Genomic DNA, 20,006 nt, shown 5'->3' with positions numbered 1-20,006 from the left:
ACCTTTCCCAAATATTAGAAGTACTAAAGGGAGAGGTAGTTTTGTTAGTTAAACAAGAATACATGATTCTGTTTGATATAAAGTATAATAGAAATAAAATTTAGGTATGTTTTGCTTTGTTATCTCAGTAAAATCCAAGAACCAGTTTATTTATCTTGCTGTTATTTACTTTAAATAGATTTCTGTATTTGCATTTGTAATTTACCACATGGTTAAATTGCTTATATGACTAAGTGGATAAAATACTATTTCTTTGACAGTATTTTCTCCTTGACAAGAAATTGCTGGTTCCAGATATACTAGTGTATGTCACAATTTCCATCAGAACACACAGGAATGTAAAAAATGTGGTACTATAAACATGATAAGTACGCAGTGTAGGAAAAGTAAATTTAATGTGAAGATGACCTAAGAAATTCGAAACATTGTTCTCTACTTTATGTTAATAAAAGTTTTAATACTCATGCCAGCCATTTTAAGATACATGGATCTAATGGTGTGCAGTATTTTGTTAGAGAGGTAGGGAAGGTGGAGTGAAACAAGTACTTAAACTTTGTATGGTGTTTACATAAATTTAGATGGATTTTGTGAAAAAGGAAATATGTTTTGAAATAAACAGTTGTTTATTGTAAATGTCATTTTTAGTTAAAACAAAGATTGGACATAGAGCTTTTTTATATAAAAAAAATGTACTACTTGTTTTAAAGCATTTTGTAATTGAGGTGAGGTAAAATGGCTGCCACTTAACTCATAACAGCTGCAGTTTAAAATAAATGCTTCATTTAGCAATTGCACTTAAATAAATCATCATGTATGACAATAGATCAAACAAATGTGGGTACTATTTCAGGATAATTCCACCTCCACTGGGGGGACTATCTTACCCTCAGCCATTTACTGTAAAATAATCAAGTTATAAAGCATTATTGAACATGAACCGTGCTTCTCTTATGATATATTCAGCTATGTATAATTCCTAATTGTTTGAATCCAAACAAATGACATTCTCTGAAGTGCCTGCTTTGTAATTCTAGAAATATCAAAGTGCTTACCTTAGATCAAAGTTTTTCAAAAACTAAAAGTTGAAATCATGGTTTGATCATTCACATCTGGCTGCCAGCATGTTTATGAACAACATTACAAGTACAGTAGTCACATATAATTCACTCTGGGTGGCAGCATATTATAATGTTGCCATTTTAACAAAGGGAACATCTAATGTGGCTTCCTCTTTCATTAAAGAAATTCACATAAACTTTTTTCATTGTATTATTTAATATATTACCAAACCAATGTGACATATCACTATGAGAAATGGGTGTTATAGCCTTAACTCTTAAGCCTTAATTTTTATAAGAAATAGACCTACATTTCATATTAATCATAGCTCTGACTTAGAAACATTTATAACAATTAATGATCCACATCGAGGGTTCTACTTCCCCAAAACTACTTGTCAGTGAACTTCAATAGATGTGCAGCATGGTGTCACATGGTGTCATAGTATATATTACAACAACAGTGAGAGAAAAGACACATGTAGAGTTGTAATCTTTGAGATTATTATTCTAAGGACGTTTGAGTGAGAGTAAAGAAAAGTGTTATAATTTATCCAAGATGCTACACATCAATATCAAGTTCCAGTAAGGTTTTTTGCTTAATAGTGGTGCTGATCAGGCAAGCTGGGATTCAAGAGAAGTAGCGGTCTAGGTGCTACTTATATCATCTTTCATAACTTACAACTGTTATGAGATGAACTTGATAAAGTACATAAATTTTAATTTTTATAAATATTATTTGATTCACTTACAAATTATTTTTAGGGAAGAATCAACAACATAATATTATTTGTTTTTTATGTAGATTATTAATGTATTATTACTATTTTCTGTGAATTAAAATTATTATCATTTTGAAGAACTGGCACAGCAGCAAGCTAGTCTTAGAGTTCATTAAGTAACAAGAGCATAAACAGGAAAACTGTGTTAATAATTTCAAGAACTTATAATTGAATGAAATGAAGAATATATTATAATAATCAATTACTCTGCATTTACTGTAGCCAGTACTGACGAGCTTGTTTCACTTAATATCAGGACTTGTCAGGCTGGCTGGAACATGACAGGTATGGTAATAATCTAAGTACTATTAATGTTATCAGCTTTCCTGAACAATAACTGCTATAGTATTGATTATATTAAATAAATGAATTATTACCAACTTTATTTAAGTCACTTAAAAATTAGATTTCTAGAGTGAGGATTAATAACAGTGTTATGTTAAATATGTATCTATAAAAAATATTTAGAACAACCTTCCATAATTTTCATTGTTTTAGTTTTCTTTGTTACTTCTGGTATGCAAGTTTTTAACTGCATGTAAATTTCAGTGAAAAATTTATAATTTCTTTATGCTTATTCTGTAGCATATTTTTGATTTCTAATTTCTTAAGAGCTATTTCTGAATCATGAAATATACATTTTGTATAGCTGTTCAAAATCTTGGATTATGCTGTTTCTTTCTAGGTCTTAGTAAGTTTACACAAGCAACTTATGTTCACTATTGCTAGTTACAATCACAATTTAACCACTCTATAGTTTAGGGTATATGGTACTGTTAATATAAGATTACTTTGTTTTTTCACTCATGGGGTTCTTAGAATTACTAATATGTTTTTTTTTTCTTTTACGCTTGCTGGTTTTACTTCTTCTGAATGATAGTAAAGTTATTTCAAGATATAATAATGAAAAAAACTAAGTGATGTTAAAACTAAATAAATAAATAATGTGTTATTAATCCTAACCCTAATTCCAATTTTTGAATGATCGAAAAAAATTATTAATTATGCATTAGTTAATATAGTTCACACCATAACAGATGTTCATGCAATTGATGATATAAATAGTACTTATACCAGTCTGTGTGTCAAATTCCACATGGCCTGGTTAGCCCTGCTGTTGGGCAAAATTTTTCATTCACACTGGGCATGACAAAAATAGTGGCTGAAATGTTCTTTGCTTTCATTCATAAGTTCTTAGAATTGCAGTTTTACATATTAGGTAGTACTTATAATAATGAGTGGTATTACAATGTATTCTGTAAATAAAATTGCATTCACATATAACTTGTAAAATTTACTAGTTTAATTGTGCTTGGTTCTTACCCATTGACAATAACTCAAGCTTGATATATCAGAAACTTGCTCAGTTCTATATGTCATTACATTATGATACTTGTTAGTTGATATTAAGTGTACTAACCATAATATCTTCACACACTGAAATTGAAAACTGTGGAAAAGACTGTCAAAGGCCATTTTATGTCTGGATAGAAATGGGTGATTTCTGTGTATATTTATTAAATACTTTTTGATTATACACAATATATGATTTCTTTTTATATTCAAGTTCCATAAATGAATTTCTCATTGCCAAGCAGTTTATTGTGATGGAATCCAGTTTATTTTAATTGATGCTGGTCAGTTTAAACCTTTGAGCTGAACAGCATTACCAATCACATTTGGTTAGGAAAATCCCTGATATGTGAAGAAATAAGCTGTCACTCCTCTTTCAAAGCATTTACAAGTGTAAAAATTATTTATTTTGTCCTTTATGTTGTTCATGAGACATTCTAAAATGCTTCATAGCAGCTTAGTTTGATTCAGATTGGATTCTGGGTTGACCAAGGCTGATTATGAATATGAGATAGGATTTATATAGCATATTATATTATTGTAGTGAGCAAGATGTGGTCCTTTGTCACAGGTTTTTTATGTTTACAGGTATTGTAACATTATTTAGAATGTCTTAATATGATGAGATGCTGTGGGTTTTTACAATTTTTACTAGTTAAATCAAATTTGCATTAGCACAAGCTAAAATTGTCATACTGCTTCTAAATCTCCTTGTTGGAAATGAGATTGTCATTCCCAAAGATGTTAGTTGTTTTAGAGAGTTATCGTATGAGCAATTTTGATTAGTTGGGCTGAAATTTCACATGAGCACATCTAGCAGCTTTTCATTTTTTTTAGCATAACCAGGTTTGATTTTAGATAAACGTCACTAATGTAGTATTCAATAACTGCTTTTCACTGAATGTCAGCAAGCTCCTTCTCTTATGCCATATTGGCTGTCTTGTTGTCTGTAGTAGTTCCTGAAATTTTATGAGCTTTATATCAACATATTGTGGACTTCACACACAAATTCAATATTATTTGGGATCATGCTCCATAAACTATGATGTAATGCATTCATAAATGTAGATTTAATGATTTAAACCTTATATTTGCTACCCTGAAGTTAAGTATTTTTTCTGTTTTTCAGTTTAAAAGTAAATGTATTTTTTTGATATTTTTATCAATCTAATTGCAGTTTTTCAACCTCAACCTGCATCAGTTTGGTCCGTACAGAATTAATTACACACAAAATGGCAGGTAAGATGAGCTATGGTATTTTTTTTTCATCATAACCTAATAGCAAAAGGTAATGCATGTTGCTGCTAAAGAACCATTTTAATAATGTAACAAACCAAAGAATCCATGGTATTCATTACATTGAAATACATTTGTGCTCCTATACATTTTAAATTGCTATGTAGTTTGTATTAAGAAGATTTATCAATTTATACTAAAAATAAAAGGTAAATAAAACATAAGTGTGCTTGAGTAGAAGTTTGATTATTTGCATTTATTTATTTGTAGCTTAGTATGAATTTAACTTACTGTAGTACTAGAAAATATTGTGAAACATTTCAAAATTAGAATCTGCCAAGCATTTAACTTTAAAACTCTGAATAGTTCCAATTTTCATATGTAGTATCTCAAGTTTTAACCACTTGTTCCAAACTTAATGTATTTGTTCAAAATTGCATAAATGATGTTCTTCAAATTTTTTTATCTTTATTGTTGTCAGATAGTAATGTTTATCTTGTTAGCTACACATGTTGTTTCAAATGAAGAATGTAAGCATGGCAATTTTGGTCATAATTTACATTTGAATGTTTTGGAGAAGCTCTTAAAACAAATTGGAATGAATATTTTACAAATTTTCATTATTTGTTAAGGTCCTTACTATTAGGAGGCCACATGGGACATGTTGCAGCCTTAGACTGGGTGACCAAGAACTTAACGTGCGAGATAAATGTGATGGAATCAGTTCATGATATCAAATGGTTACATATTCCTACAATGTTTGCAGTTTCTCAGAAAAACTGGGTTTACATATATGACAACCAGGGCATTGAACTTCACTGTATAAAGAAACTTTATCATGTTCAAAAAATGGAGTTCTTACGATACCATTTTTTATTAGCTTGTGCTGTAAGTATACATTTTCTGAATTTTCTATATATATATTTAATAAAATAACAAACATTAGCAAGGTTATAAATTGTATTGTGTACAACCATAATTTCTATACTGTCATATTGACAAATATTTTTTCTGTGCTAATTGTAAGAAGAGTAAAGTATTATGTATAATTGTGGATGGATTTAGTTTGAGTATTTGTTAAATTTATGTTTGTACTTACCATATAAAGTCTATATGACACTGTAATAAGAAATTAATTGCATTGTGTAGTTCATATTTTGTTTTCATTTGTATGTTAAAAATACATCTTGCATTACATTGTATTTGAACTTGGGCACATTAAGTGTATAGTGCTTCTCTGATGTTATTTACAGACATTATTATTCAGTGAAATACTAAGCTGTGCCATACAGATTGTTTCTTGAAAATGATTTTTAAGGATGTTTTATGTTTCAATCGTATGGTTGAATCAGATGCATGTGAATGTAACAGGGATGAAAGTACCAAATACTGAGCCAAATAATCATATATGTAAACAATCACATCAGTTACGTACACATCAACTGTCATTTAGGTTATGTAACAAAGGTGAGTAAAATATTAGAAATTAATCTCTTTTTAAATATAATACAAGTAAATGACTATGAAGATTTTAAAATATAATTTTAATATATATATATATATATATACACACACACAAAATCAATATTTTTTGATGTGTTGTATAGTTTAGCATTCAAGATAATAACTGTGAGTGTACAGGTAATTAACATCTCTTGATAATATCAATGTACACACAAGATCACATATATGGGTCTAATACTGTAATATTTCAAACACTGAATAATTATTCTGGAGTAAGTAAATACTCTCATTTACATAAATTATCATGAACTGTACAGCTAGTTACTAGATATGTTTATCATCATTACAATGTATAATGTTAGCTACCATTTCAAGTAATTCTTTGTTCATAGTTGAGCATAAAAAAGAAGCCACTAAGAAAGATAAAAAGAAATTGGAAACTTAAATTTTAAGTTAAGATCCTAAAACAAACCTGGAGATACTGAAGGCATTTACTCACACTTCAAATCACTAATGTTGTGATGACGAGAAACCCACTTGAAGTAAAAATGTATTTTCAAGATGGCTGATATGAGTATTAAAACTTTAATGAAAATAAAGTACAGAACAAGGAGGTCAAAACATCATACCATACTTTATTTTAATTAAATTTTAATACCCATACCATGTGCACTCATCAATGCAAGTTATGTAATGTTAACTAGGCATGACAGGAAGGTTAATATAATAACATAAAAAATGCATATATATATACAGCATTATGAGACTTAATTTACTTTATATTTTTGTGTTATATGTAGTCATTTTAGCATGAAAGAAAAGCATAATTTATATTAATTTCCTACACAGTTAGGGTATAGAAAATAATGTGACATATAGAGTATTACTGAAAACAAACGTTTGAATTGTATTTGGAGGTGTTAGGGATTATGCAAATAATATTTGAGATTCTTGGAACAAAGAATAGTTTTTTAAATCATAGCATGAAATTATCTTCCACTTAGACTAGCAATAAAACAGTCTCTATTTTCACAAACAGATCTTTAGTAAAAATATTTCATTAAAAAAATCTGCTTTTGTGTACAAAAATTTGTAATATTTGCTAAAAGTCTATCAAATTTTATGAAGATGCACATGTATCAAAAGTTAGTGCAAATACTTAACATCCAGATGTGTATATTATACTGAGCCCATTGCAAAAGGGTTAATTTATATTTGTGAAGAGCCATCCAATAAATATTGAATGATGATGAATAGTATTTGTTCACACTGGTTGTCTTACCCCACCTTTATTTCTAGCTGAACAATGAATGACATCAAACTGAACTCACACTTTTCTTTCTCAATTTGTAGTTGCTTGTAATTTGTATTTTTACTTACAAGAACTACATCTTGTATTGTTATTCAGTGTTAATACCTATACCAGCTGTTCTGAGATATATATTTTAACTCTCTTGATTCTTCAATTAACCTATCTTCAATATAACTGTACATTATACAAAATAAATTACTGCAATGCAGGGACAAGGGCTTTAAATACAGTACAATAACTTTCTTTAAAAGCTAATATCTTTTTTAATATATATATATATATGTATTTCTAATAAGCATAAAGAAGCCTAAACAAAAATAAAAAACACTGCACAGATTAAAAGGATATCCTGGGCACAGGCTATAATGTGGGATATAAAATGTACCCGAGGTTTTGAAGATGACTGTGGAAGTAGGACTCGTTACGATGGAGACATGCCATCTACCTGTTTTTAACCTCCGATCTCCAGTCTCACATGATGAAATTTAGATATAATAATAAAGTAATGAAATAGAAATGAATAGAATGAGATGTAGGTGCTCAAGCCTACAATATCCAAGATCTATATCATCCTTCACTGCCTGCAGACAACTGTGGGAAGATAACTGCTCTCCCAAGTGAAAATAAGAATAAGTAAAAGATAAACATAAAAAGATGAAAATAAAAAATAAAGAAAATAAGGTACTACCATTTAGGGACAAGTAAGATGAAGCTTGTCTCTTGAAGTTAGCATTCCTTCCCCCAATATGGTAACTAATTAATGTGACATTGAACCATATCAGTATACTAAGTTTATTGTGGCTGTCATGCCTCTATTTGTGGCTTAAGGTGTACATCTACTTAAAATAGTGCCAAGTACTGAAATGGCCTTATTTTTAACTAAAAATAATTATTAGTAATTTTTAGTAAACTTTTACTACCATATTGACAATATGATAATAAGTAAAACATAAAAAAAGGAAAATGAGGCACTACCATCTGGGTGTAAGTAAAATGAAACTTAGCTCTTGAACTTAGCATTTCTGCCCTCAATATGGTAGAAAAATCAGTTTTGTTTGAAATATTTAATTTTTTATAATAGTGGTATAATGAATGTGGATACTGATGTTAATATGATACTAAATTAACCAATGTGTACAAAATTCAAAAGTTTTAGCTGAAGTATTTCAAGAATTGTAAAGTAGTTTGTTTTCTTTAGAGTGAGACTAGTTATCTCTCATGGCTTGACGTTTCAGTGGGAAGAATGGTTGCACAATTTTATACGAAGTCAGGCAACTTAGATGTTCTTTGTCAAAATCCCTATAATGCTATTTTAGTGGCAGGTCACCCAAATGGTAAGTTTTTGTATTTGAAATAGGCTTAGACATAAGTATTTTTATATTAATTAACAATTTTAATATTAAAAAGTGCTTTATAAAATTCCAGTTTTTTGTTCTTCATGATTATATATATTAGCAAGAAATTCTGTTATGAAAAGGTTTTCACATTTTTAGGTACTATCACCATGTGGTCTCCCAATATTCAAGAGCCTTTAGTAAAGATGTTGTGTCATACACAGCCAGTGAGGTCCATTTCAGTTGATTCCAGAGGAATGTATGTGTATATTGTGCTCTATGATTTATACTTCAGTGATTTTACAGTGTAACTTAATACAGTGTTTGTTTTATTGAAAGACATTACAATTATGTTATTTAATATCATTATGGTTTAGTAAGTAAAAATGCTTCTTCATTTATGCTTCTGACATCCAGCCATCAAGATTTGTCCCTTAAAAGTGAAAATGATTTTGAATAATTGTAAGTAATACTTGTAGATATTATTCAGTGAAATTTGTTGTACTTTTTAGAAGATATTCGATTGAGCAAGTGTTAATAATCTTTGAATATTAGTTGCTTTCTCCGCTTTTACAAATTTTAAATATTTGTGAGCTTATAAATTTGTATACATTTTATTATAAAAAAGTAATCAAGTGTTTAAAATGTAATCCACTTCCATGCAATGGGACCTAAAGATTGCTTTTGTGCTCCAACCTTTGCATAGTTCTATCCAGAGGATGATATTGCTTTGGAATAGATCTGTAACACTGCAGTTCACACTTTCACTTTGGACCCCTCATCATACCATTACCTTCATATTGATTCCTCCTAAGTGGGTTTGAATTGTATCTGGAATAATCAACAAAAATCATTTCACATGTTTTTGTTGTGTTTCTTCTTCCTCACTTCATTTGTCTTAGAATCTTACACCTCTTCTGTGCAGTCCTATTTAGATGATAACGGTTTGGATAATAGTTATTCTTCTCACAGTCCATCCATCTTGAGGTTATGTTATACAATGGGATGCCAGTCTGATTGAGTATGATGTGACCTGCCTCACTGGCACATCTCTTCCTATAGTTGTTCAAATGCCATTGGACACAGAGTATGTTTAGCACAGAAGTTATGTGATACTAGCTATATGTGTGAGATGGAGGCTATGTATAATATCAGAAGTTTTTTTCCTATACTGAAAATAGATTTCTGATAGGTACTAATCTTTTCTCCACTAAAAACTGTTGTTGTTTTTTTGCTATCAAATCTTGAAGTGATAGTAAGTTAAAGTTGAAAAGAGGGAGTCATATGCATCTGAAAGGTGTGTTACATTCTTATTGGGGAAAGTTGTTGCATGGTGATTTAAATGTGAGATGCAACTGAACAATAATTGTGGTGTATTTGGGAGTGCAAGGCTTATGGTATACAAAAAACTTTTATTGCATATAGAGGGCAGCATTGAATGATAGCAGGTATATATTTGAGAGTTCGTAAGTACTTAATGGATATCTATTTTCAGTATAGAAAATAATTTGACAAACAGGACAATGAACCAATTGGTTTTGAATTGAATTGGCTGAATGTTTTGATAACATATGATTAAGAGGGTAATTATTTACATTTCTTCAATGTGTGAAGACTTTTACCAGTAATTCTATCCATGATCAGTTGTGTTAAAATGATTTAAAAACTGGAGTCTTCATTTGTTTATTTGCTCTTTCCCTACATACCTACTCTCTAATTCCCATTTACTGAAAAAGGCTGGCATTTTCTATTGAGCATGCATGCACACTCCCTAACAGAACAGATTTGCTTCAGCCATATATTTTGCTTTGCTTGAATTTACTTGCAAGAATCAGCTATTCAATGAATTTACAGAAATGTTTGGTATTGACAGTTTTCCATTTATGTTGTGTTGCAAGAAGAAGAAAATAAATCAATTCTTCATTAACTAGAATGATAATAAATTCAGAATGTGCTGTTAATGACACTTGACCACACAACAGAAATCAGGAACCATAATGTAGGGAATTTTATTTTGAGAACTTGAAATGTCGAGTGAAGCACATAAAAGAAGCAGAAGCAATGTATCTGGTTCTGCTACAGTTGAAATAGCTTAAGAAAATTTTTATTTTTTTATTGATTTTAACCAAAAATAATTAAGTAAAGAAATAATTTTGATTTTTTTTGCAAAAAAATCACAATTAATATAGTTGATATAATAAAACAAAATTCAAGATATTTAAAGCCATTTTCATGTAGCAATGCCAGACACTCTACTAGTCTACTCTAAACACAGTTGGTATAGTGCTTGCAAAGTTACAGTATAAGCCAGTAAATATATTTTCATGGTGTACATCACATTTAAAATGACTGTCATTGCTATGAATCAGAATAATTTAAAAATGATTTAATGATTTTGTTGATGCCCAACGGTGCATTTTATGCTGTTATGTTTACTATCTAAGTGCTTCAAAAATTGAGAAGCCTGACCAGTTACTAAAGATTCTGAAAGTATTATATACATACCTGTTGTTATGTATTGATTTGAGTTATTAAAAAGAAGGTACAGTACCAGTAAATAATAAGGGGTTCACTGTTTGTATCTGCTGATATAGCGGTCATCTGGTGTGTGACAGATCTTGGCTGTACTCAGAGTAGAGGAAATATATTGTAAAAAGAATATCAAGTAGTGTTTTAGTTAACTGTGGAGGCTATTGGTTAAAGACTGTAGATCGTCTTTCAACCATTTCTTTTCATTAGGAGAAATACAACCCTGCAGGTTGTGATAGTAATTACTGATTATAGTATTTATATTTCATTGAAAAAGAACTTTGGAAAAGTGAACATTTTCTAATAAACTGTATTTTTTTGGGGAAGTATCACACGGGAAATTTATATGGATTGAGCTATTTTGTCATATACAACTTATTACGTCAAAATGATTCAATGCAAGTAGCTCAAAATTTTCACAGGTTTTTACAGATATAAACTATGATGTTTTTATATATTAAAAGTGCTACCCTTTATTTAAAAAATAATTTTTTTTCTGAACTACAGTTTATTACAATATTTAAAAATTATATCAATAAATATATAGTTAAATCCTTATGTAAGGTCGTATTTAAAGTCACGCTAATGTTGTGAGGACAGTAGTTTTATTTTAGGTTGTGTTTTGTTATAAAGAAATAGTAGTTGCACATACCAAAGTTATTTTTCTAATTGTGTAAATCTTGAGTACCCAAAATGATAAATTTGTTGTTAATTTTTGTTTGTGTTGCCATTCAGTATATGGTCTCACATTTCACAAGCCTCAGTCACCACCTCTGGTAGATGTATTTGTGCACAGTACATGGAACTATCACATTTATTATTTTAGCCACATATATAAATAAATAAAATAAATACATAGGGGTCATGTCATTGCTTCATTATAGTAAGATGATAACAAACGAAAAGGTTGTTCAAAGAGGGAGCCAACCTAAATCTCATAACCCTACCATTTTTCTGATAATAAAGATTGCCATCTAAAGGAAAATGTGATTATTTTGGTGCAAAGTTTAACAGTCTTGAAAAGACATATTTACAAGTGAGTGCTTAAGTACAATTTCTTTTAAAGGTATGTTTATATACAACTGCTGACATCAAAATAGCACAATAAACATTTAAAGTGTACTCAGTAGTTGTAAGTATTTAGGAGATGACTAAAAACCTAGCCAAAGCAAGAAGTTTCAATATTGCTTAATATTGTACAAAATTTTCAAATTTCCAATTATTTGTTATGTTTAACTTTAAACTATAGGCTAAAACTTTCTCTTCGGTGTTAGTTTTTGAACAAGGATTGCCAAGTCTCTATTTCCCACAAATTTTTGGCTTTTTTTTTTGCATTTCTTTGATCTTAATTTATGAGAAATTTGCTTGCTTGAACATTGTACATATCAATAAAAAAACAGCTATATATATTTATTGTTAAACTGATGTCTCTATAAGTCATTCTATGTAAACTTTATACAGGTTTATAGTCCAGCCTGGTTGTAACTTTTAAAAAAATGTATGACTTTGAGTATAACCAATTACACAAAATTTATTTGTATATTTGTTAGAGTAATAATGATGCTTTTTCCACTTCTGGCCTCTGTTGGCTGCACAATATGAGTTTTGTATTGTACTAATACTGTTATTCAGACAGATACAAGAAGCATCTACCAAGACTTATTCTGCTTTAGTTTATTATTATTATTTTTAAGAATAACTTCTAATCCTATCTTAGCAACATGCTATTTTATATTAAGTTTTTTAATAGAACTGCATTGCTTAATGTTTATTTGTTAAGAATGTTTTAAGAGCTAATAAGGAAATTTTGCTGTTTGAAGAACCTGTGAACCCTTCTTAGGAAGTACTTTGAATAATTTAAAATGTGATAGTTCTATGAACAGATTTTACATTGTTGTCATTTTAAATTGGTTAGCTAATTATTTTTTCTGACATTGTATAAAAGTTTTATTATTGTGTTTCAGTGTAGTTTTAAGGTTTGAAATGCTGAATCATTTAATTGATTTTTTATATAATAAAGATTTCTGTGGACTGTCATGCAAAATATTTTAATTTAATAATTCTTTTTTCATCTTATTATAGCATAGTTGAAGCCAAAACCCTAAATCTAAGAATATAAGAAATATCTTTAAATATTTATATTTGTTCAAGAAATGTACATGTACTTTATTTATTGAGCATTTCTGATTTAATTTTCTAGCATATGTAAACTGAATTAGAACATGTTTATTGTTGTATCTTTTAATAACATCAGCAGTAGGCTTATTTTAGGAGGTCTTAAATGGATTACAAATTTCAAAACTAGTTGAACTAGTAACCACATTTTATGGCATAATACCTCATTTTAAACATTAAGAAAATAGTATGTAGCTCATTCTGTTACAAAAAGTAACAGCCAAGTTAAATTTGAATTGTAGAATGTAGAGTAGAATGATAGGGTCACCAAATGGTACAATCATAATAGAGTGCTGAAACCTAAAATGTGAATTATAAATATTTCAAGACCCAGTTATGAATAGATTTTTGCAGTTACCATTTGTTTCAAGAAAAATATTATTCTTGTATTTATTATAGGTTTTCACAAATTAAGCTGATTACTAATATTTCAAGCTTCCTTAGATTTGCATCATGTCTATTACTGAAATGTAAATAAATGAACAATGTGCTGTGTGATGTGGGTTTACTATGAATGAAGATGTCTGTGATTTATTTAATTTTCTGATGTGGGATATAACACTAGACAACAAAAAATAGCTGCTGGAGAGACAATTTATTATTATGTGCTGATTTCAGAAATATAGCCAGGATTTGTCCATTGCCTCTAGGTTTTGAGGTATTGTAATATATCTATTTTATTAACATTATAGAAAATATCATGCAATCAACTCAGTATGATAGATTTATACTGTGACATTTTAATGGGTAAAATTCATATATTTTGATAACTTTAAACACTGACTGTGTTATATTAGTATAAAATTTAAAATATATTGTTCATATATACTACTTGTTCTTAATACAGTTATAGTGAATTGTACTACTTTTGTTTCATTACTACAATCACCTGCTTCATCTAATAATCACGAAACCTCCATCCTCAGTTTGCTTAAACATTCAAGTCTCTCAACTAAGCATAAAAGTTGCCTCTCACTCACTTGTTAGGCAACTTCAGCTTACTTCACACACAGTCAAAACAAAGTCTGATCCTTTTCCTTGCATCATACATTTGATGTGATAAAATTTTTCAAAACTTTGTTTAAAAATCGTTTTCAACTGTAATTCTGTAAACAGAGATTCTTTTATATTTTTTAGAAAATAATTTGAAATGCTGACTGCCTCCTGTTTTAGTACAGTCAGAAAGCACAAAAATCACCCAAAGAGTTTTTAATTCATTTGTAGAAAATGGACGAAAAACATCATACACAAGTTAAATGTAACGTACTGTCACCATTTTGTGTGTAAAATTGACGGTCAAGTGAAACATTGGGTTCCACATGTGTTGTACAGTTTGCAAATCTAGCTTGACATATAATAATGAATAAAGAAAGAGCAAGTATACCATTTGTGGTTCTCATGACATGGCATGAAGCCGAAGATTTTCTAACTGACTGTTATTTTTGCATTACTAATATTTCTGGATTCAGGCAAAACTAAACAATATATTAAATATCCAGATATTGCATCTGCAATGAAACCAGCACCTCATGTGGAGATAGTCTTCCAGCTCCGTATTCACCAGTGAATTGAGAAACAGAAGAATTACATTGTGAAGAAGACAATGAATCATCTTCATCTAGTAATTCTGTTCTTATAGCACATCAACACAAATTGTCTCATTGGGTCACATAAGAACTAAATGATATTAATTGTGACTTGTCTTTATCAAAGTTATATGGGGAAATTATTGACTCTCACTTTCAGCAATGGACTTTTATTAGCTCCAGGAAACCAGAGTTTCAATTTACTGATGCTGCCATTAAGTTCTTGATTCTCACTACAGTACACAACATATATTTGAGTTCTGTATGAACATTGATGTACTAATTAAAGAATTAAGTATTGATCATTATCCTCAAGAATGGAGACTTTTTATTCTCCTCTAAAGTTTGTCTGAAAGCTGTATTTTTGCACAAGGGGATCACTAAGCCATGGATTCCTGTTGCTCATGCTGTGAACATCAAATAAAATTTTATAAGTATGCATATTATGTATTCTTAAAAGCAGTTTTCAATGAATAAATAGTCATTACAAAAAAAGCTATTTTCACAATATACAAGACTATTTTGAATAATATATGCTAGCTCAGAAATTAACAGTGATTAGTAATTTTCAACGTGATTTTTAGAATAAATAAACCCTGAAAACAGTTGCATTTTTTCAATAGAAAAGAATGTTTTGTTTTTCTGTCGCCCTGTATAATCGGAGATGATAAAGCTTGTAAAGGTCATGCAATAAAACAGTGTTAAGCTTTATTGTGGATGTAATTGCTTAAAATTTACAAAACTTTGGTCTTGAAAAATATACCTTTGAGATCTTTGTTGATTTCAAAGTTGTATTATGGAGCATAATGCGTATTTTCCTTTTAAAGTTGCTGAGAATAAGATGTTTCATATGCAATTTAACTGTTTCATAAATATTCTAGCCAATAACCAAATTGATCAAAAATTATTCTTAGTAATTTAGAAAGTAATTTCAATATTCCATTGAAGAGTGTAAAAAATTAAAAACAAAGCATAATATGAGAATTTTATACACTATACTTTAGGAGCAGATTTGAAATTTTGATCATTTGTTGTATTATCATTATTAAGTAAGTCCTCTATTATTTTTTGTTTACAAAGTAGTTTGTTTGCCTTTTTCAAAAATGAATTTTGAAAGCCAGTTTTAAGTAAAGCTTTTAACAAGGAATTTAACTGAAACCTCAGTCATGCTAAAAGATTAAATGAACAACTAGAGTTCATATTACTGACCCCTACAAAATTCTTCCAAGAATTATTTTTGATTATCTGTCTGATTTTGATAGTCAAGTTACAGCAGTATAACTTAAGTCTTTATTATTTCATAATAATAAATTTTAACAAGTTATTATGTGTGTATGCTGAGTAGTATGTCACTTTACAATAATTTATTTCTTAGGTATTTAGTGACAGGATCTGCAGACAGAGTTGTGAAAGTTTGGGATATCCGTAACTACAAATGTCTTCAGTCTTACAGAGTAGGAGGACCACCTGTTCAACTGACTTTCAGTCAGAGAGGGCTGTTGGGAGTGGCAGTGGATAGTACTGTTGAGGTTTGTAATTCATTTTGAGGAAATTATCATCTGTTTTAAAGAAAGTATTTTATCAACAAAAGTAGTTTATGTTCAAATGCTAATGATTTTTTTCCTCTCTGATATACAAGCCACTTTTTTCTTCTATAAGTATGCTTGGTGTTTCAGTTTATTTATCACAAATATGGATTTTTTTTTACTATTTAGAACATAACTAAACACTAAAAGCAATAACAGGAGTGTAAAAGAAAAAAGAATGTGTGTCCACGGATTTACAGAGCTAAAATCAGGGGTTTGATTTGCCTCGATGGGCTCAGCAGATAGCCTGCTGAGGCTTTGCTATAAGAAAACACACAGTGCTTTCCAATGGTACAGCAATATGCTTGTGGTCCTACAACACTAGAATCCATTGTGTTGTTTTATGCTTAACTTGAAACAAACATACTTACCATACTTACTAAGCAAAACTTATTTGATTTAACGATGATTTTATTTTATTTGGTGAACATAATGAGAAAACAACTTTTGTTCACAACATTGTAACTCAATAAAGCTATAATATATATTTTAACCCTTTTGCTACAGATCTCTCTTTCTATGCATTTCACAAGGTTGTAATGAGTTGCACTTAAATTTTAATTAAAGTACTTTCTTATCATAATTTATAAATAAATAAATATGGCAAAAAAATTAGCTAATAATCAAAATATTAATAGTATATAAAGTTTTAAGTTCTTAATATTATATGGAGATGTTTAACTCTCTCAACACAGACTTAGTCAGTTTGATAAACCACATTACTTTTTGTATTTATATAAACTCTTTACAGATTTAATACTTTTATTATGAGGTTTTCACACACAAAAAATCATATTTTCAGTGAAATATTTAAAATAAACTAAAGTAAATATTTGTCCATGAATATATGTAGTATTCATGGACATACTTTGCATAGTATGTATGCAAAGTAATTTTGATGTTATGAGTAAATGTATCTTGAATAGTATGTATGCAAAGTAATTTTGATGTTATAAGTAAATGTATCTTGAATAGTATGTATGCAAAGTAATTTTGATGTTATGAGTAAATGTATCTTGAATAGTATGTATGCAAAGTAATTAATTTTGATGTTATGAGTAAATGTATCTTGAATAGTATGTATGCAAAGTATCTTTTGATGTTATGAGTAAATGTATCTTGAATAGTATGTATGCAAAGTAATTTTGATGTTATGAGTAAATGTATCTTGAATAGTATGTATGCAAAGTAATTTTGATGTTATGAGTAAATGTATCTTGAATAGTATGTATGCAAAGTAATTTTGATGTTATGAGTAAATGTATCTTGAATAGTATGTATGCAAAGTAATTTTGATGTTATAAGTAAATGTATTTTGAATCGTATGTATGTAAAGTAATTTTGATGTTATAAGTAAATATATCTTGAATAGTATGTATGCAAAGTAATTTTGATGTTATAAGTAAATGTATCTCTCTTTATCTCAAATTTCCTTTGTGTGATCTTCAAAACCTCCTCAATACATTTCAAACATTGTTTTCTTGTAAAACTTTATTTTTCATCTGTTATAATCTACCCTAACTCAAAGTAGGTTAGGTCAGTTTGACCAGCCTTAAAACCACCAAAATAAAAAAAATTGAAATAAATCGGAAATACACTTTTTTTTCCTAGAATGACTTCAGATTGAAACATGAAACTACATTCATTAATCCTTAGTAGCTTTAAGCTTGTAACAGTATACATTTATTAATAATTAACGTTTAATGTTTCTTTTATTGCCCTTTGAACCATGTTGAACTACTATCTACACCATAAGAAGTTGTAATTCACTTGAGCATGTGCAGCTCATTTTAAAATATTGAAGTATATTACATGTGTACTATTTGCTTGCATGCCTAATGAACCATTTTTAATATATTATTTATATTAACTAATCATAACTAACTTAAAAAGATCCTTATTTTTACATTTTAGCTATTTTTATAATAATAAGTAGAGAATAAACAAGAACAAGAAATAAATTACTTACCAAATCTTTTTTTATTGGAGTTCAATTTTGAGGAAATTTAAACCTACATGTTGTACACTAATGGTAGTATTGTATTAAATAATTTGTATGTAATTAAATAATGTACCAAAGAAAATAGACTCATAACATGCAAAAAGCAGTCAATTTATCTTAATCTCTCAGAATATTTCTGTCCTTCTAACTATCTGATAAGAGCCATTACAAATTCATCCAACCTATCTTTCATGATTCCCATGAGAAACAAAGTTGTATTATAAGTGAAACTGATGCTTATATGTTTTGAACACAACTTAATATAATGCATCATTTGATAGATGAAAACCTCGACTTTCTCTTGGTTATAGGTACTATATGATTAAATATCAAAGAGAGCTATTAACAAAGCCTGAAAGAGAGGATATAACAGGAAACTGTGTGATTTCTTATCTTTATCTCTGAAATCAAACAAAATTAAAGGCTTTAAAAATTACAGTTTATTTGAGCAATAACGACTATTTTGAAGGGGTAGTAAAAAACTTTGTTACTGTGTGACATTACGAGAAGTTTAGGATTTTTAAAAATATTTCCTCATACAATTAAGAACTTTAAACATATGTACTGTTAAAATATAGATTATTAGCTAAGTGTTTATGCTATTAATTGGTATAACTTAAACACAAAGTAGTTTAATAAAATTTTGAATCTAAGACACTAAAACATAGTATCTTGTGCAGTAAAGGATACCCGAGTCAAAAGAGTTTAAAACCTTTTAGTGTGAGAATTGTGAAATTTTTCTCTGTAGACATTCTCTCTTCTCTAATTTAATTACCACTGCTTCAAGATTATGAACTTGAATGTAAGTTACTTGTTATAATGTTTTCATTCCTCAGACAAGACATAATTTTTATAGTCTTCAACAGAGTTGCTTTCTTGGAAATTTTATGATCAATTGTTGCAATAATCTTAAGTTTTTAATTTTGCAGTGCAGTGCAAAATTCCTAGCTGTATGGTAACTGTTTTCTGTTCTAATTAGCTGACTCAGGCAATAAACAGTCCCACTAAGGCATTAACTATCTTTTATAGATTGATCATTTTTGCTGTTTGCCACCACAGAATGCATGTTCACAACTGTGTGAAATGGTTGGTTCAAGCTATTTACATCATTACTGACTTACTGTGCTTTGTCTTGCTGTCCACTTTGCAGTTCAGTTGATCTGCTTTGAATCACTGTGGATGTATGCAGTATTTTGTCATATTTGTGTCAAGTTTCATATCTCACAAGTAACCATAACATTAATCCTCATGCATTGTCTTCTGCTTCCTCTTCATCCAATGCATCTCCATCACCAGCCAAAACGTACTGCCAACAACCATCACTTCATTCTTTCCTTGTTGAGAAAATGATTCTTGGCAAAGCTTTCACCTGTAGATGGTTTCTCAATCCATGCTATCGCAAACAGTGAATTTATAAGAAATGCTTTGGTTGACCAGAGTAATCATTTACCTAAGTATCATTTTGATGTGATGGCATTAATTCATAGTTTTACTGATAAGGTGGTGAAAGAGTACAAAGCAAAAATTGTGAAAACCAAGAGAGGGGAAAAACTATTCAATAGCATCTTGGATGAGTACACTTCTCTTCA

General features: G+C 29.2%; 1 protein-coding gene across 2 annotated transcripts in view; it reads left to right on the top strand.

Moving 5' to 3' along the window:
- LOC143240029 (WD repeat-containing protein 46) overlaps window positions 1-20,006 on the top strand; it is an 87,271-nt gene that overhangs the window by 35,757 nt on the left and 31,508 nt on the right. For both annotated transcript variants that reach the window (XM_076481795.1, XM_076481805.1), the window contains 5 exons: window positions 4,371-4,432; window positions 5,062-5,317; window positions 8,404-8,539; window positions 8,699-8,798; window positions 16,205-16,358. In XM_076481795.1, the coding sequence (XP_076337910.1) occupies window positions 4,371-4,432; window positions 5,062-5,317; window positions 8,404-8,539; window positions 8,699-8,798; window positions 16,205-16,358 (708 nt within the window). The remainder of the gene's footprint in view (window positions 1-4,370; window positions 4,433-5,061; window positions 5,318-8,403; window positions 8,540-8,698; window positions 8,799-16,204; window positions 16,359-20,006) is intronic.

This window comes from Tachypleus tridentatus, chromosome 2 (assembly GCF_004210375.1).
Source record: "Tachypleus tridentatus isolate NWPU-2018 chromosome 2, ASM421037v1, whole genome shotgun sequence".
In the NCBI taxonomy this organism is placed as follows: Eukaryota; Metazoa; Arthropoda; class Merostomata; order Xiphosura; family Limulidae; genus Tachypleus; species Tachypleus tridentatus.
This window is presented reverse-complemented; position numbering and strand designations above follow the sequence as displayed.